This window comes from Python bivittatus, unplaced genomic scaffold (assembly GCF_059951505.1).
Source record: "Python bivittatus isolate LINGU-HERP-01145 unplaced genomic scaffold, Pbiv_v1 ctg000520_np1212, whole genome shotgun sequence".
Taxonomy (NCBI): Eukaryota; Metazoa; Chordata; class Lepidosauria; order Squamata; family Pythonidae; genus Python; species Python bivittatus.
This window is the reverse complement of record NW_028277080.1, coordinates 2555203-2582012: the sequence shown is the minus strand read 5'-3', so window position 1 is coordinate 2582012 and position 26810 is coordinate 2555203. Positions and strand designations below refer to the sequence as shown.

At 36.7% G+C, this 26810-nt stretch overlaps 1 protein-coding gene across 1 annotated transcript in view; it reads right to left on the bottom strand.

Annotated features, from left to right (window-relative positions):
- Positions 1 to 24643, bottom strand: part of POLQ (DNA polymerase theta) — a 64654-nt gene extending 40011 nt beyond the window's left edge. The window contains exons 1-12 of the mRNA XM_088147445.1: positions 24633 to 24643; positions 23182 to 23402; positions 21070 to 21252; positions 19815 to 19945; positions 19285 to 19441; positions 15686 to 15794; positions 10630 to 10846; positions 6931 to 7072; positions 6702 to 6848; positions 4697 to 4909; positions 2791 to 2933; positions 1121 to 1319 (exon numbers count right to left, since the gene is read on the bottom strand). Coding sequence (XP_088003571.1) covers positions 1121 to 1319; positions 2791 to 2933; positions 4697 to 4909; positions 6702 to 6848; positions 6931 to 7072; positions 10630 to 10846; positions 15686 to 15794; positions 19285 to 19441; positions 19815 to 19945; positions 21070 to 21252; positions 23182 to 23402; positions 24633 to 24643 — 1873 coding nt within the window. The remainder of the gene's footprint in view (positions 1 to 1120; positions 1320 to 2790; positions 2934 to 4696; positions 4910 to 6701; positions 6849 to 6930; positions 7073 to 10629; positions 10847 to 15685; positions 15795 to 19284; positions 19442 to 19814; positions 19946 to 21069; positions 21253 to 23181; positions 23403 to 24632) is intronic.
- Positions 24644 to 26810: the final 2167 nt, after the last annotated feature.

The window sequence follows — 26810 nt, the reverse complement described above, 5'->3', positions numbered from 1 at the left end:
GAATTTTGTCATAGTTTGCAGCCTACCAGCCAAATATGGAGAAACTACTTGCCTTGGGGCAGTAGTGTTCACCAGTATTGAGAGGGAGAATAACTACTATGCTACACCTTCTTAGCCTAAAGTAAATTAACTATATGTAATTCATTGTAGGAGGAGATCCATGTTAGTCTATGGTAGCAAAAGTTCAGAAGTCTGGTAGCACCTTTTCCAAATAATCAATTTTATTCAAAGGCATAAGCATGAACACTAATGCTATTTAATAAAATGTGTTAGTTGGAAAAGATGCTACCAGACTCCTTCTGATTGGATATAAGTCACTCAGTGAGATTTATTTCTGATTTGACATTTATTAGATTGTAGATATTTATGTAGCCACTAGACAACCCTGTGACCCATTGGGTCATCCTTTGAGAGAAAGGTAGTGCAGTTGATGTGACCAGAAAGAATATAAAATTTTAGGCTGACCATATTTTTTTTTATCCCAATGCTGGATGGTTCCATGATCATTTAAGAAGAGTATATATCATAAATAGAAAAATAATTGTAGTGGCAGATGAACTTCAATAATAAGTCAATATTTACTTACCTAAACAGATAAACAGAATGACCACAGGCAGGCAAAAAAGCAGTGGGAACGGGAGCAACTTCCAACTTCCTGCCAGCTTCCCCATTGACTTTGCTTATGAGAAGCTGGCAGGGAACATCAGAAATAATGATCATGTGACCATGGGAATGCTGCAACGGCCAAAACGTTGTGAATAAAACTGGTCTGAGCATCATGGAAATTTCAGTTCCACAGGAGTAATGGGTCCTGGACTTTTTATGCATTCTTTAAGTTAGTGAATTTTAGGTACCTTGATTCAAAAATTGTTGCAGTATAATAAACTGTTTGGGCTAACTTGAAGGTACAAACAGACAAACAGATAAACATAATGAGAGTTTTAGTAGTATATAGATGCATATATGTTATTATAGACATGTATTAGATAGTAAATTGGATTACCATTTTATTGAAATCTGGAAATACAAACACCATAAAGTACCACAAATGTTTCCTGATCTACATTTCCTTAATTATAGTTAAAAAATACGTAATTCATATACAAATTAGCATTTTTACCTTTGCCCACATCTGATACTGAAATCATGATGAATTCCTTCTCAAGCAACCACTTCACACAAGTCTCAATAGATCCATCACAAATTTTGTCCTGCTCTCTCCTATTGTCCTGGAAGTCTCTCAAACTAGCTGCAAGGAGTGTACACGATGCGTAACTCTCGATGTCTTCTGAAGAACTAGCTACTCCACTTGCTATGATCTATCAGAATAAAATGATAGTAAACGTACTTGAAAAAAATATGTTACTTTTGAAAGGTACCTTCTTAGGTTGGTGGACATATCAGGAATAGTTGTGAATAGTGCAAACAATTCAAACATAGACATCTCTTCAAACCTGTGTAAATCTCGAAATCAATATTCCCTTCAGGATGAACAATCATACGGATATTTATTTTCTTATATGATTTTCTTTTTACTCTGTAATCTAGAGACTATTGGTGGGTTACATCTTAACCATGAAATGTCCGAGGTATAAATATTTTTATAAGTAATAACTGAAGCATGGATAAAATCATAAAAAAAACCAATCAAAAAGTGATAAAATTAGAAGATGACATCCAGGCCCCTCTTAAACAGATCTGTTTTTAACAATTTCCTGAATCCTAACAAGGTAGGATCTGATTAGATTTCAGGGGGCACTCAGTTCTATAGCACTAACACAGAAAAATGTTTGCAGGCCTCTATCAGATCTTCCTAGGAGCTCCACACTGAAAATTGTCTTAAATTCTAACTGAATTTGCTGCCACAGGACACAATAATGGGTGGATAGTCAGATGGCCCGAGAAAAGGACTATAAATTTATCCGTAACTATAGCTCATTTCACTGCTAAGAAAACTCTCTGACAACTTTGAAATCTACCTTTGAGAGATACTTTAACTTAACTATAAATGCAGTTGATGACATCAATGCAATATACAAAGGGAGATGAAAAAGCACCTTCTATAACTTTCATTTCTGCCTGCATGGAGCAAACATGATTGAGGATTTTACTCACTATTTGCTTCGCAGTTTTATTTCTGTAATACCCTGGAAAAAGTTTCTATTACCTTTCTTGTTCAACAAAACTCACAGGGCTGATCATTACAAAACCACCCCCTGTTTTATTCCATTAAAAGAACAATAGTAAAGGCTACAGTTAGTCATGCCTGTTCTCCTGCCAAATGTTAAGATGTCAAATGTCCACGCTGCTACCTGTAGCTAAGGCCATACAGTACTATTTTATTTATTGTTTTAATCTTACTACAAAAATTATCTGTATAAATGCTATACAGATAAAAATAATAGGTTCATACTGATACAAAGAATGACAGTATCAGAGAATGTAAGAGTTGGAAGGGACCTTAAAGATTATTTAGTCCAACCTCTGTCCCTGGCAGGAATCCACAGTTAATAATATAATTTCCAAATTTGTTTGAAAACAAACAGACATCTAAATATGGACCATAAATGGAATGGTTTCAACATCCTTTTCTTTACATGAGCAGCTCCTTTGTCACAGAGATTATACCGTCAGATGAGTGAGATTGAATTTATGTTTAAGATGATTTGAAGAGGAGGAAGAATTTCTACAGAGACATTCAGCAGCCTCATGGAAACAGTGCAAAACCTTGTAACAAATAATAATACTTACATTATGAGCAATGTTTCACTCATCCCATGCATTACATACCTCAAGAATTGCCCGTAACATACTGGAAGTGATCCCTTCTCCCTTGAGGCTGAGCAAACAGCTACACACTGGCTTCATACCACCATGGAGAAGAGCAACTCCTTTTGATTTTTCAGAGGGCTTACACACCAAAATACTTTCACCTATTAACACACAATGTCTTAAATTAGTAAAAAATTACATTGGTTTAACAGTGTTTCCATGCATAAATAATTTTAATTTGACTAACTAGGTCAAATGGCTGCAAGCATATTTACCCAGGACTTGGCCACCATTATTAAGAAGCAGACATGTATTTGCTAATTTACATTCTTTGTTCCCTGACCATAGCATATTTATTTACATTTACAAAAAAAAAAAAAAAAAGTACTCCTGCTGAGCATGCTGTTCAGTATTTCAATAAACATATATGGGAATAACAGCAAATTTACTTGGATTTTGGATTGATCTTAGTATGCATACAATTATGGCTTAAAATTAGGGTTGAAACCTAATATTATTATTTTTCAAAATAACATGTATTAGACAAGAACAAATCACATTGACCTTGTTTTGTTTTCAAGACAGTGATAAGCAGACACTAAACTGCAACTCCCATTTATTTATTCTACCATCATGGCCAGTGGTGAGAAATAATGGAAATTGCAGTTCAGCAACATCCAGAAGACCATATGATGCTCATACTGATTTATTATTATTCTACTTTGCCTAGCAAGCACTCTGCCTAATACAGTGGTACCTCTACTTACGAATGCCCCTACTTACGAAATTTTCAAGATACGGTCAGCTCCGGACCCAAAAATTTACCTCTACTTACAAACTCGCCTCGACTTACGAGCCATTTTCCGCCCGCGCCACGTGGTCCACGGCCATTTTTCCGCCCGTGCCACGTGGTCTGCGGCCATTTCCCCACCCGTTCCACGTGGTCCACGGCCATTTTCCGCCCATTCCACGTGGTCCGCGGCCATTTTCCCACCCGTTCCACATGGTCCACGGCCATTTACCGCCCGTTCCACGTGGTCCACAGCCATTTCCCACCCGTTCCACATGGTCCACGGCCATTTTTCCGCCCGTTCCACGTTTTCCACGGCCGTTTTTCCGCCCGACACGTGGTCCGCGGCCATTTTTTCCGCCCTGCCGCGTGATCAGCAGCCGTTTTTCCGCCCCTGACGCGTGGTCCGCGGACGCTGGAACGGATTAACGGTAATTACATTGAACCTTATGGGAAAATTTACTTCGACTTGCGACCAACTCGACTTGCGATCAGAGTCACGGAACGGATTAAGTTCGTAAGCAGAGGTACCACTGTATTTACTTATTTTTAAAATTATATCACCCCTTTCTTCAGGGATTGCAAAATGGGGTACCTGGGGTAGTCACCTTTCATATAACCTCTGAGATAGGTTAGGCTGAGGGAAAGTGACCCAATCAGCTCTACTAGTGAGTGGGACTTGAACTTGGGTCTTTTAGATCCTTGTCCAATAACTTCCACCACACTAGAAATCAGTGGATCAGTTTTGTATTTCTGCATACAATGTTATCTGGTATATCTTAATACTTGTTTATTCTTCATCTTCATTGTTTTAACTAAAAGTGTAGTCCTTAAGCCATATGATTTTAAGCTACTTTTTCCAGCGTTGATTTAATAAGAACCTATTTTTTACTGTAAAGAAATCATGATACATTTGTTATTTTAATCATTTTCTTTGCCCCTGGACCATTATAGAATTGTAGAAAAATACCCTTTCTATAATTTTCTAGGCCATTTGATGCATCTTATATATTGCATCCTAGGAAGGTTTATCCTACAAGAAATGTTTGGACTTTAAAGTATCATAAGACTCACTGTTGTTCTATTTGTAAATATAAACAGATAAAGGGCTCTAAATGCTCTAAATGCATTTACCTATAGTATCTACTCCTTTCCTTCCAGCTCTTCCGGCCATTTGTTTGTATGTCAAGATATCCAACGATCTGCTACCAAATACAGGAGTTCGGATAATTACCCGACGTGCAGGCAGATTTACCCCTGAAGAAAGTGTAGAAGTTGCTATTAAAACTCGTAGGACACCTTGACGAAAAGCTACTTCAATGATGTCTCGTTCATCAAATGTCAGACCTGAAAAGTAGTTTAAGATAAAAACGCTTTATCAACAAAAAGTTAAAAGAATTAAGTACCAAAACAGACCCTGGGGTAGCTTGCAATTCTGGTGAAGAAAACAAAGAAAGATGTCCTCACTTTGACTGGGAGCCCACCGGCTCTCGATCCTGAGATCATTCCAAAACAAAGAGCAGCCTTCTTGGTACAGCTGCTCCCTGAGCAGTGGCATCCTCAACAGAACAGTTTTGTTCACTGTTACAATCAAAAGCCCACAATATGTAACATTTAAAAGCATAAAAACACAGACAAAAACTGCTTATAACCACTAAGGTAAAAATTAAAAGATACAAACCTTTACTGAAATTAGGCACCTTAGATTTTCCTAATCAGGAAATATTTGAGGCAAACATTAGTGCAAAACTTTGCTACACTGTTGGAGATGCTCAACGTTTGGTCTTAAAAGAAATATAAGAAACAGAATTTGAATTCCCTGTCTGGAAAAAAACTCCTTTCCTTTAATTTCAAACATACCTGAAAAATCCCTTTTTGTTGTTCTTAACATCCCTCACTAACCTTAACTCATCCCTCATCTATACTTTCAGAACTACTTCTATGTACTATGTAGTGACATATCCCTTTCCATTTTCTATGTGCGTCCTTTTTAATCTGTAGATTCTCAGTAAGGATTTTTGTAACCACATTGGCTTTTCCTATCCTCCATCTTTCCCTTTTTAGGATTTCCTTTTCTGCCTTTATTATCTCTCTTCTTTGTGTTAACAGCCATCTAGTTTTTGTTCCTTTCACAAACAGCTTTTCCTGTATGGAATCCTACTTAATAGTGCTTCATTAAAATTTATAGTCTTGAAGTACATACAGTATATACACAATTTTTCTTAATATCAACAATTCCAACATTATATGGTCCTTTCTGCTTAAAATTCCTACACTTTTCTAGCGCTTAGCATCAAGAAGACAGTTGATCCTTCTCTGCTTCCTGCCTATTCCAGCTTAAAGCTGAACTGATGTGAGATGGTAAATTCCACTGGTTTCCAGCCTCTCATCCAGCAATCTCAAACCTGATTTTAAAAGAAGAAAATTATTTTCTAATTAGCAGAAATGGAGGGATTTGGGGAAACTGTTTGTTGCGTTCATGCCAAAACCCATATGATTCTGCTGAGATGTTGATTCTGTGCCTGGGAAGTGGTTGTCAATCTTGTGAAGTCCAGGTGGCATTTTAAAAAAAAAGTCACCTATGGTGATATTTTTATTAGTTCTTCTGGTTAGTTTAACCCAGATGCTCTTAACAGTGCTACCAAGTTCATTTCTTTGGATTTCTCTTCAAATGTGAATATTTTTTAACATACAAGATAACTTTTCTTCAATTTCTGTTACTTCTGGGCTATTTGAACAAGTTAATTCCTTCAATTGCTCTATTCTAATCATGAGAGTCCTCTGACCATGTTTCAATTAATCTTCTCTTCTTTATTTTATGTTCATACTTTGAGTCTTATTATACTGTATAGGCAACAATGGCCACAAGTTTATGTTAACATTTTTCTTACATTCATTTAATGGCTTCATAGTCTCAGCATAATTACTCCCTCATTTCCTTCTACCTGGACAGGAGTGTATCTGAAATTTTTACTTCTAGTTTTGTTTCCAATCACCACAGCATACAGTTTAACGCCTACAGATCAAGTTCAATGTGTTTTAGACACACATTCTTCTCCATCTTTATGTGGTACAACCATGCTAGAAATCTCACTCCAGGTATGCACATGTTGATAAGTATGATAACAAAAAAGCATACCTGCATGATGAAAAGCAACTCCCCATTTGACAGTCCGGTGAAGCACACTGTCCAAGCCAGAAGGAGACCGCTTTAATTGAATCAACAACTTTTCTATCCCTTCCATGCACAGAATAACTGGTGAAAGTGTTGACATCTTTTGAAGACCTTCAGACAGGAAAACAGTCTTAAAATCTTGTGTTTTGTCTCCAAGTCCCTTCTCTTCTTCAATCCCTTATTCTTGACTTACTCTTCTGTTGAATACTGCAGAACTCCCTGGCAATGATGTCTGCTAATTTCTCACACCAGTTCTTTGTTGGGCAGAATATAAGAACTGAATGGCCATCCTGAACTGTCTCATAACACAGAGTCACCACATGGTCCTCATCTCCCTAAACAATTGTAGAACGTGACAATTACATATTAGGTTTATGGAAATAATGTGGAAGGATTTTCCATTGTGGTAACACTTCAAATAAAGTACTGTTCCCTGAGGCATTCTCTGCCATTAACATTATTTTAGCAAGAACGGCAACAAATCTAATGGTACATTAAGAAGGAAAATGTGTATGCATAAGCAATACATTATAAATAACCACAATATGTAACATTTTGCAATGAAATGTAATTATGATTGTCATTATTTTTTCAAGGTGACTTGGAAGAATTTTAAATATATTGGGGAGTGAGTGATCATAGGTTGCAATTGCTAAGCAATTAGACTTAGATGGTGATTTTCTGGATTTTTTAAAAAATTATCATTAATATGTTGACTAATTCACCTACTGCTTAATATATTTGGATCTACTTTCTTATAAGTCAGCCTATATTGCAAATTGGAAAACTAATGAAAATGATTGCATTTCAAAATGTATATTTTTGGGAGTAGGGGACTGCACACCTCAATGATGTCCATTATACTAAAAAATTCTGCTCCTCAGCTGCCACTCCCCATATCTCAGCATAAAAATGTATCCAGAACGGAGCCTCTAATGATGATCTAAGTTTTTGGTAGGAACATATGGAAAAATAAGAAGTGCTGATATCAATCTGTAAAGCCTTCAGAGCTTAGGATCTGGGGTCATTAGATAACATGCTTAGATATTTCCACAAGTGCTAATGTGGGATGATGGCGGTCATCATCATCATCATCATCATCATCATCATCATCTATTAAATTTATATGCTGTCTGACTCCCAGCGGTTTGGACAGTTTACAATTGTTAAAAACATTTAAGAGCAAAAAAAAACAAAAACACAAAACACAAAAACAGCACAAGACAAAAGAACAACAATGACAAAGAAAAGAAGGAACGAGAAGGAAGAAAAGGGGAACAAGAAGGAATAAAAGGGCACCAGTCATCCTTGCCAAAGGCCTTGTAGCTGAGAGAGGCTGGATGTGGGATCAGGCAAACTAGGAGAAGAATAAGGTAGAGTTGATTCCATTAATTGGCAAGGAGCTGTAGGAACTCTCACTGACAATGTGAGGTTATATGCACAATTTGTACAGGCACAAGTGCTGGTGCTGACAGGGTTTATACTAAGCATAGCACTAGCAATGTGCAGTTTTAATAGATCTTGTTTTGGATCCTCTAATCTATGAAGGATAATTGCTTGTTCTTAGCTGTGTAAAGGAGTTATTTACCAAAGTTTCTTCAAGGAGGACACCTGGAGTTAAGAGAATTAAATGGTCCTTGGGCAAGTCTTTGTTATCTGTGCTCAAGACTAGCTTATCTTATGAGTGGATGTTGTCTGGAGGTAGTTTTGTTGGCAGAGGGCCTATATTTTATATTAGGGAGCAAGGTTTGATATTTAGGTCACAAAAACATGCTTTGGATAAATTTGAAGGGCCTTTTTTTTTTTAATGATGGTGTCGGGACACTTTTAGCTCTGTCTTCTTCTCTATTTTTAATGTATTTTTTACAGTATACTTATTCTACTCCGCAGTGCCTTCCCCGTATGTGGCCAGGAGCCCAGCAGAGAAAAGGCAGATGATGAAGGACAGCTGGGGGGGGAGTAGCAGGGGGGCGGTGGTAAATGTGAGCAGGCCCAAACTTTCATCACGTTATCACGGGGAAGCTGAGAGGACTGGTTGTAAGTCCATTTTTTCAGTGCCGTCATAACTTTGAACAGTTGCTGAATGAATGGACCTTAAGTGAGGACTAGCTGTACTTCTAATCAGTGCTGGAAATGTGGAAAACATGAAAGGTCATTTTACCATGCATGGTGGACTTGCGAAAAAGCAAAAAAATATTGGATATAAATACATATAATGAAACAAAGAATTTTAAATACTAATATTCAGATGAAGCCAGAACCTTTTTTACTGGGACTTATGGATAGCCAATTAGAAAAGACCTATGGAAGATTGGTTTTGTACATGGTAACTAAGCAAGACTATTATATGCAGAAAGATGAAAAATACTGAAATACCCACAATGGAGGAATGGATTGTGAAGATAGCAGAAATCAGGGAAATGGCAAAATTGATCCGTTTGATCAGGGACAAGACAACAAGCACTTTTATTAAAGACTCTAAACCTCTTATGGAATTTTTGCTGGAAATGGACAAAAATGAACTGGTGATTTATAGATTTTCTGATTAAATAGGGTTGAATATGGGAATATGGGAAGAACGGAATGATGTAACTTTATGGAATATGGGAAGAATGGAAAAATGTAACTTTAAAGAGGGAGGAGAGAGAATACGTTTGTAATTGCTGTAAAGAAGATCGGAAGTCGCTTCTTCATACTGTATATCTTTTCTATTTGTACTACTTTTCACACTTTTTCTTATCTTTTCTTTTTTTCTTAATCTTACTTTATATCATTTCATATTTATCTTTTACTTCTGTGAAAATTTTTAATAAAAATTAGAAAAAAAGAGATCCTGTATTTTCAGATTTTTATATTCTTTTGAAGTTTATCTTTATCAACATTACTGTTCAGCATTGGAAAGACAAACATATGGTTCTAACTATTCAGTGGTCTGCAGAATTGATTAATACAGATTAGCTATAAATGACTGTAACAAATCATGGCTTCCATTTATTGATGTCTATTTGTTAATATATGCCCTGTATGTTTTTGTTTCTTGTTTTAGATTAAATAATAATAATTTAATCTAGTCTTTAAAATAATGTTCTTTGTTTTTTGTATTAGTTACTAAAAAGTAAAAATAAAAGACTCTAGTCTCCATCCTTCCGTAAGAGGAGGAGCAGCAGCAGCAGCAGCAGCAGCAGCAGCAGCAGCAGCAGCAGCAGCAGCTTCCATATAGGCTTCATTCACAAGAGCTAATATGGTCCATAGTTTAATCCGATTACTATGAATCATTCAAAGTCTTGAAGATAAAATTATTTAAACCCTTAATATGTCCAATCTTCCTGCTCTATTCCCACTTTTACCTACTTACATAGATCAGCATAAATTTTGAGCAGATGTTATATATAATATAGAATGCCAGAGAAAATTGTGCTACAGCACTGCTACTATCAACACTTCTGCAGCAGCATCTGTAATTTAAATTATGTATTCTGGCAGACTTACCATATCTGACAGTGCAAGTATCAGAAAGGCAATCCGATGTGCAGTGATTTGTTCCCATAGTTGATATCCATGCAGAAACTTAAGACTATATATCATGAGATTTTGATGAGTTGTCAAGGACCCAACCAAGCAAAATAAATCTAAAACAATGGTCCCAAATCTTTTGTGACCAGTAAGCTTGTTGGCACAGAATCCTCGGAGCTACTGTAGATGTATAAATATAAATTCATATATGTATATAAATAAACAAATAAGACCTAAGAATAGGTCTTAGAATTGCTTTTATGTGCTACAATTTGCTTAAAACAGGACAGCCATACTCACATCCATGTAATGTTGGCATAATTTTATGTAGAAAAATAGCACTGCATCAAACTAACTGATTTTTAGTATGGGCAATTACCTTAAAATGCAGTACAGGTTGAATTTCTCTCACAACTGCATTTGAAGAGTCATAAATCTTGCTGCCAATTTTCACTTGTTCCACAAGGGGTACTGGACGAAAGTCTGTGTGGTACAATTCTGCATTTAGCCAGGAAGCCAGAAGATCCAAGTTAGGAAGGGTGGCACTCATGCCTATAATTTGTATTTTGTTACAAAGAGACTCTTCCATGATTTGTCTGCAGGAATAAACAAAACTATTTTGAATTCTGAAAACTGATCCCACTGTATAATTAATTTATAGAATTTATAACCTACGATATGATGGTCAATTGTTTTAAAAAATGAACTCATGGAAGGTGTCTATCAACAATTATTACTTACTACTGATAGGGGACCATGGATAGTGGAAATGGATTTATTTATTTATTATGTCAATCTATGTAGCTACCCATCTTGCAATTACAACTCTGGTTGGCAAACACTGGGTTAAAAACAACAACAACAATCACTAATAAAATAATATTGCCCAGGAACAAACCCAATTCATCCATAAAAAAATAAAGAATCACACTGACAGACTCACCCAACCTCTAGACCTCATGCCCAAGGGAATATCCAGTCTTCAAGGACTTAGGAAATGCTGGCAGGGTCAGGGCCACACAGATCTCAAGAGGTATGGTGTTCCAGAGGGCATGCACTACAACAGAGAAGGAATGCTTCCTGGGTCCCTCCAGTGGCAGTGTTTAATAGAGAGAGCCTAGAGTATGCCCAGTCTATCGGATGTAGCGGGCAGAAACTATTAGAGGAAGGTGGTCCTGAAAATAACTTAGTTCCATATCATGAGGGGCTTTATAGGTTGTACTCAGAAGCCCAATAAAAGCCAATGTAACTTGTGGAGTAGCAGTGTAACATGGTAGTACCAAGCTGCATGAGTAACTTGCCTGCACTGCTGCATTCTGGATAGACCGCAGCTTTTGAGTGATCTTCAAAGGTGGCCTTATGTAGAGTGACTGTAGGGTGGAAAACTGGAGGTCTCAAACTTCCTCTCAAAAGCTTTCTGACCCAGCCTACTTAGTGGTTTGGTAGTTCTCCCTACCATTACACAACTTCAACAGAGCAACTCATTTGGCATCATCTTCCTAACCTTGATGTAAGAGAGAATGAAACAGATTCTTTAACAAGGCTGGGTTAGATGGATAGACTCCCCCACCACAAGTCCTCATCGTGGTGGAGAGGTGTCCTGGGAGGGATTTGTAAAGAACACTAGGATTGTATACTAAGATTATATAATCCCAGCAGGGTCACCCAAGGCATGAAGATAATTCCAGCTGCCCAGCTAAAGCAAGCAGCCATCTATATTGGCAACAGTGATACAGAAAGATGCTGAAAGCGGAAAATCACTTTCGTGACAATGACAAAACATCATTTCATATGGCCTGGGAGAAGGGAATGGTATACCACTCTTAAATTTTACCAAGAAAACAACATGAATAGATAAAATAAAGCAATTAACAATATAGTGCCGGATGAGCCCCTTGGGTCAGATAGCACTCAACATGCTACTAAGGAAGAGCTAGTGGTATTTATGACATGGCTAGATTAAAGCTCTTCAGACATCTAGTTGCTGATATTGCCATGCAAGAAAAGAAAATCTGAAGCTGCAAAGACAGAACTACAGTGGGAACATGGAACATATTGTAAGAAGCATAAACATGGGAAAGCTCAACATGCTGAAAATTGACTAAATATTGACATTTTAGGTATCAACAAACTGAAAAGATTGGAACTGGACACTTTCAGTCATACTATTTATTACTCAAGACACAAAAAACAAAGAAGGAATTATGTTGCTTTCATACTGAGGAAGGATATAGCAAGAGCAATACTTGGTTATAATGCAATCAATGAACAAATAACATCAATTAAATGTCACAGACAACCCGCTAATATGACAATTACCCAGGTTTGCATTCCAACCACTGATGGAAAAGAAGAGAAAGTTGATGAGTTTTATAATCAATTTGAAACTGACAAACATGCAAGCAAGATGTGCTGCTTGTGGTTGGAGACTAGAACCCCAAAGACAGAAACAGTAAGGAGGAAAATGTAGTTGGACTGTATGGCCTAGGAAACTGAAATGAAGCAGGAGAATGACTTATCAGTTTCTGCCAATCTCTTTATTCCTAACACAGTCTTCAAACAACCAAAGCTACACCTATATACATGGACATCACCAGACAGAGTACACAAAAAACCAAACTGACTGTATTATTGGTACATGGAGGTAGAACAGCTCAGTTAAAATAGCAAAGCAGTTTGTGATTGTGCAATTGATCACAAACTGCTCATGTGCAAGTTCCAGGTTAAGCTAAAGTGGAAGAAAAAAATCATCCAGCTTCCATGATATGATCATGACTATGTACTCAACATGTTCAGTGAGAAAAAAGAGTCACATTAAAGTCCTAAACTTTATTGATAAGGAACCAGAAGAACCATGAAATAAAATCAATGGAGATGTTAAGGAGGAATGTGAAACAAGACAGCCAAAGACCATGAATCAGAAGAAAGCAAACTGGATATCAGAACAAATGGAAATTGCTTAAGAAGTCAAAGACAAGAAACACAAAGATCACAGAAAAGATGAATTTCACAAAAGTGCTGGAAGAGTCAAGAAACAATATTACAATGATATCTGTAAAGTCACTGAAGATGGAAACAGATATGGAAAAATAAGGAAATTCTTCAAAAAGATCTATGAACTCAGGAGGCTCCAACCTTGAACTGGTAAGCTAAAGGACACCCAATAGACAGATAGTAACTGATTCAAAGAAGATCAAACAAAGATGGAAGAAGTATATAGAAATTCTGTACAGTAGAGATGTTAACATCAAAGATACCTTAAAAGATATCCCCTCTAATATTTGAAGAAGCTAGATCAGTACTCTGATCATTACCAAGTGGAAGGCTACAAGATCTGAAGGTACAGTATATCTGCAGAAATACGACAAATATCCTTACTTTCACACACTAGCAAAATAATGCTTAGGATCATCCAACATAGATTAGATCATCTAATCAACACAATCATCTAACACAGATTAGACACCCACGTGGAAAGGGAGTTGCCAGATGTTCAAAAAGGCTGAGAAACATGAAACTTTATTGCTGACACATGCTAGATAATTGAGAAAGCCAAAGAATGCCCCCCATCAATATATGCTTCATTAATTATAGAAAGGCCTTTGATTGTGGCAATGATGTCAGATTGTGGAATGTGCTTTAAAAAAATGGGAGTCCCAGAACAATTCATTATCCTCATATCAAACCTATATGCAAGTCAGGAAGCCAGTCTGGATAACATGGCAAACAGATTGATTCCAGATTGGCAAAGGAATGAGATAAGGCTGAATACTCTCCCCTTATTTATTCAGCCTATATTCTGAATATATATATATAGAGAGAGGGAAACTGGATTGGAAGAAGGTGAGGGTAGTTTTAAATGTAGACAAAGACATATTAATAACCTGTGTTATGCTGATGTCACTTCCAGATAGCTGAAGATGCAAATCATCTGCAAGCTCTAGTAATGAAAGTCAAGGAGCACAGTGAAAAAACAAGACTAAGATTAAATAAAAAGAATTTCAAACCAATGACAACAGGAACCAGCTTTAGAATTGACAGTGAAAACACTGAAGTGGTGGATAGCTTTTGCTTTTTAGGATCAACTACAAACAGTAAAGGAACCAACAGTCACGAAACCTGCTGCAGGCTAGCACTTGGTAGAGTAGCAAAGAAGACCTTGGAAAAGATATTCAGATGCCAGGATGTGTCTGTACCAGTCCCTTTCTCCTAGAAGCCATTGTACATTCAAAATCAACTTGAGAGATTTGGTAGTATGGCAGTTAGTCTAGGGTATATATTATAGCTCATCTTGAAATCCATCTATCTTTATTTGTGCTGTTGCTTTTAACATATAGCAGTATTTGCATTAGTAGCAAGACATAGCATTCATCATTTCAGTTACACTGTAATTTTTCCAAGGCTATTCAAAGCATTTGAAAGAGGTGTTTGCAAAGAGTACCACAAACATCTTGAGTAGCTGCATGGGTTAACACACTGTACTAAGCATGGCTAATAAACCATAGTTTATGACTTGAAGTATCATGTGTACCAAGTCAGTTGTAGAATGTAGAAACCATGGTTAAATACAATGCATAAACCAGGCCTAAAGATGCAGTGATTTACCCCACTATTTCCAAAATCCTATGAAGGATCCTTATAATCTCTACCAAAGTTAAGATGGAAAACATATTATGGGATACTTCCACCCTATCTGTCTTGCAATAAGGACTACAGGTAGTCCTCATTTAGCTACTGCCTTGTTTAGCGATCATTCAATCACAGTGAGATGAAAAAGTAACTTTACAACCAATCCTCGCATTACAACCTTTACAGGTCTATAAAGCAAAGAAAAGTTGAAGTAAGGTCAAAAGCACAGTCATGGTTTCACTTAGCAACCATTTTGCTTAACAACAGAATTGCTGGTTCCAATTATGGTTGCTAAACGAGGACTACCTGTATACAGTATTTTTTCATTGGCCTCAGCAGGTGGTAGTACCTGGCTAATCTCAGAAGCTAAGCAGGATTGCCTGGTTAAGACTGAGTGGAAGACCATCAGATGATATCAGAGCCGTAGATATAACTAAAAAGGAAAGTGAATTGTAGTTTATTGAATGCTTATTTCCATAAAATGAAGAAGCATTCTAAGTGAAGTTCAAACAATCCTTCAAATAATAAACAGTTAAATGTATTAGGGACAATTCCTCTTAAACAGATGCCTGTACTTAACAGCTTTCCCAGAACCCAAGTTAAACACATTAAGGGTGTATCTGAGCAATGATCAATCCATGATTTCGACAGCCATCCCAAAATAAGTCTAATTAGAACTGATCATTAAAAAAAATGTTTGTGGTTGCCAAAGCAAATTAACATTTTAACAAAAAACTTAAGTCCCACATCTGTTTTTTTTTTAAAGTTCAAATATTAAAGAAATCATGATTTTTCATTCTACTTACATGTTCTTTATTCTTTTAGTCAAAAAACAAATTTTTGCCAGCAGAAGTTCTAGTAAATATCCTCTTTGAGAATCTCCTAACATGTGCAATTCATCCACAACAATTATTCCTATAAAAAGGGATGGGGGGGATGGAATATGCAGGCATTTTTAAATTAATTAGTTTCTATACAATCCCTCCTCAAAGCAAATTCTAAAACAGCATCTATTAAAAAAGAAAAAATAGAGTAAACTAACAATATCCTTAGACAGAACAAACTGTATGTACTACTGTATTCACCACAAAATCAAGTTTTCCCCCCAAATAACAACTTAGGAAGAATAGTTATTTTGTGTTCATTCAATATTATTATAAACAATAATGTAAACATTACATTATTGTAAACAAGGGTGGCAAGTAGGACGCAAATAGTGCAAGCAAGTGGCTGGAGCAGAGACAGGAGGGAAATAGAAGCATCTTCAATTCTTTCCATCCTACTGAAAATGAAGACCCACATTTTTCTAGATTCTCCCTTTATGTATGCTAGAAACTATGGTAGAAGCTTCATTCTACCTCCATTCACTTTGCCTAATATACGTGGAAAACAAAAGGATGGGATGGAGCTAGCACACTACAATCTATTTCCTCCTTCAATGGACTATTCTATGGTCTATGGGAGAATTTCATAATAAATAGGCTAGAAATCACAAACAGTCTTGAGAATAAGTAAGAAAAAGTAAGTACTCCCTATTGAAATTTTTGACTTTTTCAACACACTTCAACATAGAGATCTTTGATCTTCATTTCAACAATACTGATAAAGATATCACGCACCATTTACATTTTGTAGTCCAATGTGTAATTTAAATAAACAAATGCAAATTTTGCATGTGGAAAAAGTAAGTACACCCCTACATACAAGTACACTACCTCAGATACCTAAAATTAGAATCAGGTGTATCAGATCAGGTGCAAATGATTAGAACATCATTAGAGAGGATCTGGGAGGAACCTGTCTTATTGAAACCTCAGACATTTAGTTTAATTTGCTCTGTGTCGTTGAAGGGTGTGGATTCACCATGCCTAGATTGAAGAGATCTTCAGAAAGCAGCTTATAAGATGGGAAGGGATGTAAAAAGATCACTAAACAATTGGACATCAATCATTCCACTGTTCAGAAGATCATCTACAAGTAGAGATTTCAAACAACTGCCAACTTGCCCAGGCCAGGCCATCCCAGCAAACTCAGCCTGAAAGCAGAATGCAAGATGCTGAAAAAAGTCTCTAGGAATCCCAGAATTTCATCATGTGACCTACAGGTAGTCCTCACTGCTATTGATGTCAAAGTGCATGAGGATACTATTAGAAAGAAGTTGCACAAGTTAGATCTTCATGTGTCAGGTTCAGCCCAAGAATCACCACGAGACAGTCCAGAATTCAGCTCAGCTTCTTTATTAGCTTGCACCTAATAGACAGAATCTTGCCAGACTAACTCTAATCCCCGAACGACAGCAACTATAACCATCATGCCCTTATGGGAGGGGCCAGTCTCCTCCTTTTGACTTTCACACAGTCCATCTGGGGGCTGAGGAGATGCTTTCCTTGGAATATCTCTCCCCCCTCCCTACAACCTTGAAACTCCATTCCAGAATCCTCCCTGCTCATGCCTCCCATCACATCATGGGGAGTATGCCAGGAGGAAACATTTGATGTCCAGAAAGAACATCAAGGCAAGACTAAACTTTACTCATGATCACCTAGGCAAAGACCAGGACTTCTGGAACAATGTGCTCTGGACAGACAAGGCAAATACAGTTATTTGGCCATAGTACTAGAAGACATGTTTGGCAAAAACCGAAGACAGCATTTCACCAGAAAAATCTGACACCAAAGGTAAAGCATGGGGGTGGGAATATTACGGTTTGGGCAGTTTTGCTGTATGAGGGCCTGGGCAGCTCACCATCATAGAATCCATTATGAACTCTTCATTGTACCAGAGGGTGCTTGAGGATAATGTGAGACCAATCGAGATGCTGCAGAGTAATTTGAAACGGGCTGTGCATGCAAGAAACCCTTCAAACACTGCACAGCTGAAAAAATTCTGCATGGGGAGTGGGAAAAAAACTCTACCCAGTTGATGTCAGAGACTGGTAGACAATTATAAGAAATGCCTACTTGAAGTTGTTTCTGCCAAAAGGAGCAATGTTAGGTATTAAAGCTAAGGGTGTACTTACTTTTTCCACAGAAGGAAATGTTATATCTGTTAATTTTTTGTTGAAAAGATGATTGGAAAGTCAATTTTTCATAGTTTTTTTTTGTTCAGTTATATCACCTTTATCTTTATACACTGTTTGAATGAAGATAAAAATTGATATGTCCACATATGTTAAAAAAAACACGTTACATGGAGTGTACTTACTTTTTCACACGACTGTACATTTAATGGGATTTACTAGAGAATAAGCATACACAGGTTTATCCTTGCTGAGCCCAGCCCAAACCATTTTTCAACCATTCAGCAAATAGTTTTAATTTTCTCTCCTTCCCAATCTAGCTGCCCCTTCTTCACACCTCTTCTACATTGTTTTTCTTTATATTTTCTGTATTTGCTGGGAGGTAGGAGATGTGTGTGAATGTGTGTGTTCTGTCTTTATGTTAGAGAGAAAATGGTTTGTGTGTGTATATTGCATTTCTACATAAATTGCAAAAATGACATGCTCCATTGTACAGGCGATTAATTTTAAGTCACTAGTTATTAATTCAGTGTTTTAACTGAATTTTTATACTTGTCCCATGTTCAATTCTAACTGAATTTCCCATTTTTCGTTGGAGTGTGGTTAAGGTATCCAGACACACACATACAATGGGTGTCAAAAGCACATAGTTATTGAGGGAAAAAATGTCCAGGGTTGGCTTCAGATACTGACAACTCTGGGTTGACAAAATAGGGAAGCTGGATATCACATTGGATTTTATGTGTGTTTGTAATGCTTTTTTCTTTTTTACTCTAAACTTCCTTTTCTGTAAATATAGTCATTTACAACCAAAAAATGCCTCCAGCCCAGAAAATATATATGAATACATTTTATAAACAATTCAAAGTAGTTAGTTCCCAAATAATTCTCTTGTTGTTAAAACAAGGACTGTTATGCACTGAAGCATACATTAGAATAAAATTGATAGTAGTTGCTTTGTCATCTAATCACATTATTCAATGAAACATATAGGTTAAGCTTCAAATATTAAATTTAACAGTTATTACATAAAAGAAAATTTTCTTAATTTTTAAATTTTAAAAAAAATATATTTTCTAATTAAAAAATGCTATGAACATTATAAACATGATCAACAACCATTAGGAGTTAGTAACTTAGAGGTGGTAAACAATTATGCTAAAGTCAGCAGATGAAACGTTATGTGGAAAAAGTAGACAAGGCCGAAGATATACATCCAAGATCATAGCATGTATATTTGGTGTGTAATTTTTAAAAATTCATATCTTTGGATTGCAAACAAAATGTGTTACAGAAATGGCTATCATGCAGAAAAAAGGTGTACCCAAGTAAACAATTTTCATTTCACTATTTCTCTTTATATTAATATTTGTCAAAGTAACTTACCCAGAGAGTCAAGAGTTTTCTCTTCTATGAGTCTATTGACCAGACCATTGGCTCTCTCAATAGTACAGACTGCAACATCAAGTGCAGAAAAAGGGACAGAAGGAGAAATACTGCCTATATAAGCTTCCACTTGCACACCTTCTTCTTGGAACATAGCCTATTTTTTCAGAAAGAAGTACATGTAGGTAGAGTGCTCAAAATCAGCCTTACATTTCATTCTAAAATTATTTACAACCTATTAACAGAATACTAATGATAGGTTTGTTTCAATTTTGATACTTATAAACTACCCATTTTTTGGCAAGTAAGTAGAAAATAAGCCTAGTTAAATAATTAAATAAATTAAATAATACTTTCTTTAACTCTCAAATGACCAAGTGCCAAGCCCTAGAATATATGTAATCTATGCTATTTCAAGATCACTGATGTTATAGTGCACAGCAAGATCATTGCTCCATTCCAGTTTTTTTCTAAGAAAATGTGCAGTCCATAGCCACTAAAAGAATACCCACTCCAATTTTAGATCACACCTGTAAGTAATATTTCTTCTCTTTTGCCACAGAGATGAAAGGTAGAATGAACAATGCTTTCTTCCGTGTTTCTATAACTCTCTTCAATATGAGTAATTCAGCCACAAGTGTTTTCCCCGCACTGGTGGGAGCTGAAAGCCATTAATAAATAGGCATCAATTTACAAGAAAATGACTTACAGCTATAGACTTTATTTCAAACAAGAACTTTTGAAATTATAGGTTGTTCACAAAATACACTAAATCATGATTTATATAAATGTGGTTTCATCAACAGACCATAACAGATTAGCTTCTATGGAAGAGTGATACATGAGATCTGGAACAGAGTATACTTAGATATACTTTTTCTCTTTAAACAAAGAAGCTTTCAACAGAAGATTCTGTTATTATAGCTGCCCAGAGTCATTGGGAGTTGAGCAACATACAAATTTGATAAATAAATACTGTATAACAAAAAATAAGGGTTCCAATAGTTCCTGTGGTGTCTGTTTCCTGACCTGCCTACCCTGAAGGGCTGACATTCCTAAGAATGTCTCTGTCCACATTTATCAGATAAATATGTCTATAATTGGAACATATCATTAAATCCATACCTTTCTTCCAGAGGACTGTATTTGCCTCTTTCAAACTAAAGAGTAGTAGTATAAAAAAACCCTTCAGATTATACCATTAATAAAACAAAAATAAGAACCCAAAATACTTTTGCACCAATTAAGTGGAAAAGTATCTAGACCAGAAGCCTACCCCACCTTCATAAATTTAATTTTAATTTACCCCACTGATCTTCTAACAATTAGAATTTTAAAAGCATCTTTCTTTATCTGATACAGTATTTCTTCTACAGCCACTAGCTTGGAAAATATACTTATCAAATAACAATACTTCTTATAAGTTTAGAATAACTACTTACATATAACCTGCCCTCAAACTTTCTGTAAGAGATGTTCAAAAATTGGAAGAATATGAGTATCATTTAAGAAATCAATTTAGTTCACATTTTTCCAACTTGCCTATGCTTAAAAAGTAACCCAAATCCTTGATATCCGATGTTACCAAAGAAACTGCCATTAAAATTAATTTATATTTGAAGCAGAGAATAAGAAAAAAAAAGGAATCACATTATCCAATTCAACATCTAAATACTTCAATATATTCCAAACAGTTCTCCCCAAAAGCCCTTAAAATAAAAAAAGAAACAAATACTGCAGAATGAAAAAGAAAACAGTAAATGTTTTTGTCAGTAGCTCCTTTACCTGAGTAGATTAAGTTCCTTCCCTCCAATACTTGTCCAGCCATCAAGCACTCTGCTTGCCACTGGAACATACGAACTACTCCCAAGCCATGATATTTCTCCAGGACTGTTTTGGGAAGCCCCCAGTTTGCTAACAATAGTTTGTCACTGTTGTCATCAGGTACATCCACATGTTGACATGGTCCTAAGTGGAAATCCAGCATTACATTAGCAACTTTTCTACCACAGAGGTAGTTGGTGGGACATATATGGGATTCACAACTATGAAAAAGTTATAGTGATTTAAAGAGAATCAATTATAGTTTATAGTTGAGAGGTCAACAGAAATTGGCTTTTGCTCCCTGGATAGGTAGTCATGAATATCCATAGAAAATAATGGGAGCTGAGAATTATTACTTAGATAACAAGGCTTCCTTGGAATCAGTATGAATTAGTGATATGATAGCACAGTTATGGTGATATTCACATTTAATTAATCACACTGTTTATCACAGAAATATATGTTTTTAAATTATTTAATATGAATTAATCTCAGAAGTTTAAGAGGAACATTATTATTATTTTTCTGGATTATTGAAATTGTTAAAATGGAGACATTGTTATCTTACTTTATGAAAAACATCTTACAAAATTACAAGTGAAAAACAACAGAAAATTGTTAATACAGAAACAAACATAAGTAACAATAACCAGTACATTATTGGAAAACAGCAAAGTCACAAGGAGGTTCACAATAATTTCTGAACAATTCATTTTAAATTTAAATGAACTAAAATGATTGTGCTGGCATGGCTTGGAATCCTTCTGAAGTTCATGTGAGAAAGTATGAATTCACCCATTAGAGTCCTTGGGGAATCTCTTCCCTCCACCAAACTGAAAACCCGATAAGTTTGCGGTAGAGAATCAACTGCTGATTCTCACTGCTGAAACAAGAGAGAAACAGTAATATGACTTGGAGTGGGAATATTGAGACAGACATCATAATTAATGCCTCAAAATTTAATTAACACCCCCCCTTCTTGATCCTGCTTAATGCTGTTGTGAAAAAATTCCTTCCCCAACGATTTCATTGCAGCTGAACTAGCTGGCATCTGTATCTTTACTTCTGAACAACTGCAGCTGCATCAAGGAGATGGGAGAGTTTTGTGTGAGCTTGTACTACTTATATGTATGCACACATACACATGCAATCTCCAACTCACAAGGCACTCTATATATCCTTTACTGTTGACAAAAGTGCCAATCTTGGATCTCATAATGATAACAGGTTGTCTGAGGGATGCAAAGTTGTAAAATAATACATCTGACATATTGAGAAACAAAAGCATTACAACAAAATATTTTTCAGAGTATGAACCAATTAGTTTGACAAAGCAAAGTTTAGAAATTGTTATAGAGGTTTAAGTAATACATTTTGTATTGAGGTGTCTTCTCAGAGATGTGACTATATAAATATGTTTCCTGAAATATTGCATAATTGATTTGATGTAGTTCTAAAACTCAATTTCCAGTCATACAAAGGACAAAAACATGCACATACTATATAGCTAGAGCAGAAATCTTATTTAATGGTTAGAAATTTGCCCATAAACATTAGTTTCAAAGATTAATTTTGTCTACAGATATGCTGCTTTATATTATGTCTGTTATTCAGTAAAAGTGTGACATGGCAGGAAAAATAAAAGTAAAAAAACTTATTGGACTGATTTAAGAATTCACATATGTAGACAACAGTAACAGTTTTGAGAAGCTTTCATTTGTGCAGCTACTGCTCCCAGGGGATGTTCTTGCAGTCCCATGCCAGCTCTTCTGTCACAACGATCAGATTTAAATTTAAAATTTGACATTTTAAATAAGTTAGAAAAAGATGTAGCAAAAAACCCATCTTTGGCCACCGCGTGCTTCATTAGCAGCTCATTGTCTGCAGTGGAGCCCGCCGTCTTACCAATAAGCCATTCTCTGTTAGTAGCCATTATTTTTCCCGGCCAGCTCCCGTCATTTCTTACGCTTCTCATCCTTCTGAGACTGAACGGAACCCTCCTCTCCGGAGAGCGACTAGGGGCGCCTCCAGCGACCGCCCGGCTGCGGGCCAGGCAGCTCAGAGCCCGCTTACCTGGCAAGCTGCGACTCCGGCCTCCGGAGCTCTCTAGGCCGGCAGGCGGGGTGAGCACTGGACCCTTCGTGGCCTCTTCACAGGGAGAAAAGGGGGCCAAGGCCGCCTCTGAGAGCCACGGCCTCGGCTTTCCCGGCCAGCCGCCCTCCGCCGCCATCTTCCCGCCAAACCGTTCAAAGCGGCCGGAAGTGTCGTCCTTTACCGGCGATTTTCCATAAATGCTTCAGGATCTGTGAATAGGCTCGTTCGCACAAGGGGGTTTCCCCTTTCTTCGCGCCTCACAGTCCGCAGTATGCACATCCGCATAGAAATAACCGAGGGGATCCACCATTTGTTCAGACCCGCGAGTCTGTCCGTCCTCCTTAAACTTCGGTGCATACATAAATTCGGATTCAAAAACAGCAAGAATGAATGCTTCCCCTTTATACCAATTTTTTTTAATAACAACCCTCTCAACTTTAACACGTGTGGACTTCAACTCCCAGAATTCCTCAAGCGGCATAACAGCATGCGGGCTGGGAAATTCTGGGAGTTGAAGTCCACGCGTCTTAAAATTGCTGAGATTGGGAGCAGTGTTTTTCAGGCGTACGTATGTACTCCCGAAACCGAAGCAGTCGCTCTGAGCGGTTTTAGCTGGCGCGTAGTGGTCGATTCCTTTCTTCCCGACGGACGGACATTAAAACTTCGTCTTCATTGCATGACGTAGAAATGAGCTACTTTAAAAGACTGGTGTTTCGTGTAAACATCTCCGATTAAAGAGCAAAATTAATTAAAGCAGGGGATATGTGCTATGTTAAGTATATTCATCTACTTACATATGAAGGGCAGCTCTACAAATCCTATACATAAATGTTTGTTAATTATATGTTATCACTGATTGTATCTAACCCTGTGGTCTCTTTTTCTATTACCTGTTGTTTTTCCAAGCAACGTGTTTTCTCCACATAATTGCTTCCACATTATGTGTCCAAAGTAATTAAGCTTTAGTCGCTCCTCCGGTGAGCTGTCCGGTTTTACTTCATCTAGTATTGTTTGATTTCTTCTTCCTGCTGTTGAAGATACTTTAATAAATATTGTGACAGTAAAACTAGGGCTGCCCAATCTGCTCTATTCCAATCTGTAGGGCCATGGTAGCAAAGATGGTAGCAAAGAGATACAGTACTGTACTGAAAATTCAGAGGGTGCTCCCATTTAATAGCTGTCCAGATTTCTACATCCCAGGCATGGTAGCCCTAGGAAAATAAAATCTAGATAGACTTTGCATCCATTTCTGAACAAAGTCATTGCATTCAAGTTAGTGATGTAACGTACTATGATACATTAGCAAAGTTGTATGCACACACACCTAATGCAAATTCATTAAAACTTAATCTTACAGTGTTGATTAGAATGTAGCAATGGCTGTTATAAACATTCTTTGTGACTGAAGAAAGATCAAATAAGTTATATACCTTATTTCCATTGTAATATGAATGCACATATTAGTCATATCAAATCTGGGTTACAAAATAAATACTATTTCAAACAAAGTTCTCTTAATTTTTTGTTATTTTTTGCTTAGCAGGGCCCATGCATCCTTGCTAGCTACCTACTAAATATGGGGAATGTTGTTGCTTCATCAAATTGCTGGAGAGATGGAGAATATTGACTGCTAAATTTTTCCTCTGTAGATACTATCAGCATAAACTTGCCATAAAAAGATTGACAAACCTAAATTAGATTTAGGGAATACATTTTGGAACTTTGAAAAGAGTTCTGTATATGCTATCACAAAATGCCAAAGAGGGTGGCAAGCTCCAGTGAATACACTTCTTCAAAATTTGATAGCTCATGCTATACATATAAATGTTCATCTTTAATTTGATGGTAGTAGTAGGGTTCTCATGTAGAGAGGTACAAATGGAAGAACAGTTTTGATTCAGTTCAATTTTGAACTGATCTGACACTCCCTCTGTTTTTACCAATTCTGCTCTCATATCCCAAATCCATCAGTGGTCTTTCTGTTCTTCCCACTCTCACCTCTATGTCTAGATGAAGTTCCAGACATCAACTCTCTTCCTTTCTCAGAATCTTTTTTGTAGCGCCATGGATGACACGTTTGGCACTCAGGGACACCATAACACCTATGGAACCTTTCACAGGCACTCACAAAGAGGCTGTCTGATGTCTTCCTTCCAAAACTCAATGGCAGAAACTGCAGCCTCCATCAGCTGTTTCCATGCTTTCTTGTCACAAGAATTCTGAAATATCAAAGTATTGAAATGGCAGAAGAAAATCTGCAATTTTGAGAATGGAGTACTTCTGTTTCTATTCTCAAAATCCAGACTTTTGCTACTGTAAATTTGACATATGAGATTTCTTGTACCGGATTGTTCCATGTGGCCCTGATAAAAGCTTTTTTCTCTCTTAATATTCTTACAATACTAATTTTCTCCGTTTTCTCCACATTTTGACCCCTCTGTTTTCACCTAATCTCTAAGGTCTCAATTTCTTCCTGCTCAAATACAACAATTAATACAACTATATTAATAGAGAAGGAAACAAGTTACCTTACTGAATCAGATTCTTTGGCAATACAAGTGTAATTTTACTAATGGTATGACTGGAGAGAAGGTATGCCCCAGAGCTTTTTGACAGAGAAAAGAATAGCTAGTTTTGATTTTTCTCAAGATTGATTGGTTGATTTAAATTTATAAGGCAGTCTAACTCTACAATGACTTTGGCCAGTGCACAATAAAAACATGATCACAATACAGGTAATACAAAAGGGAAACCTCAAACATGTGGGGAAAAACAATCATCCTAGCCCCCAAATTCAGAGGACCTGTCACACACTCAACCCAAGGTCTGGGAGATGAGCCAAGTTTTCAAAGCTTTTTTAAACACAATCAAGGTGGGGGGGGGATCTCATGTTCCAATGGCATTTAATATTCAATTAATATTATATACTGAACCTATATTTATTCAAAAGAAAAGGTTATTCATCCTACTAGCTTTCTTCACGAAGAGATTTGTTCACTCAGTTGTAAAATCACATACAGAAACAGAAATATTCTTATACAGAAAACGTTTAACCAACATTAGAGCATTGATTATATTAATTTTTTTATTGCCCAGCAGCAACTCATTAGAATCTCAGATAGAGCTCTTTTACAGAAGTGCCAGTAACGTCTAGAAGCATTTTACTGGCAAATGTTGTTTTCAGCTAGTGCTTCAGGATCCACATGTCTGTTGCAACATATATCGGACTGAATTTTTATTATGGATTTATGCTAGTTGCATATGCGATTTGTAAAGTCTCTCCAGTGTGAAAATCCTAAATGCCAAACATTATTGTACAAAACTATAATACTTGATTCCATAGGAAAAGAGTTAGCATTAAAACAGTGTGTATGCAGCCATTCAGGATAAGCAGAGTCAAGAGACAGGCACAGCAGAGATTCCAGGAATGCTCTTTATTGTTGTAGGGTAGAAGAGCAGAATCCTGAAACCTGTCAGAGTTTTTCTCTGCCTCATCTTACAGGAACCAAAATCAAGGGTTATTTCAAGTTTCTTTCTCATACTTTCCTCTTTCTCACGACTGAGTAATCTTTTCTGAAAATCCCCCTTAATGGTTTGCTCATTCTTTC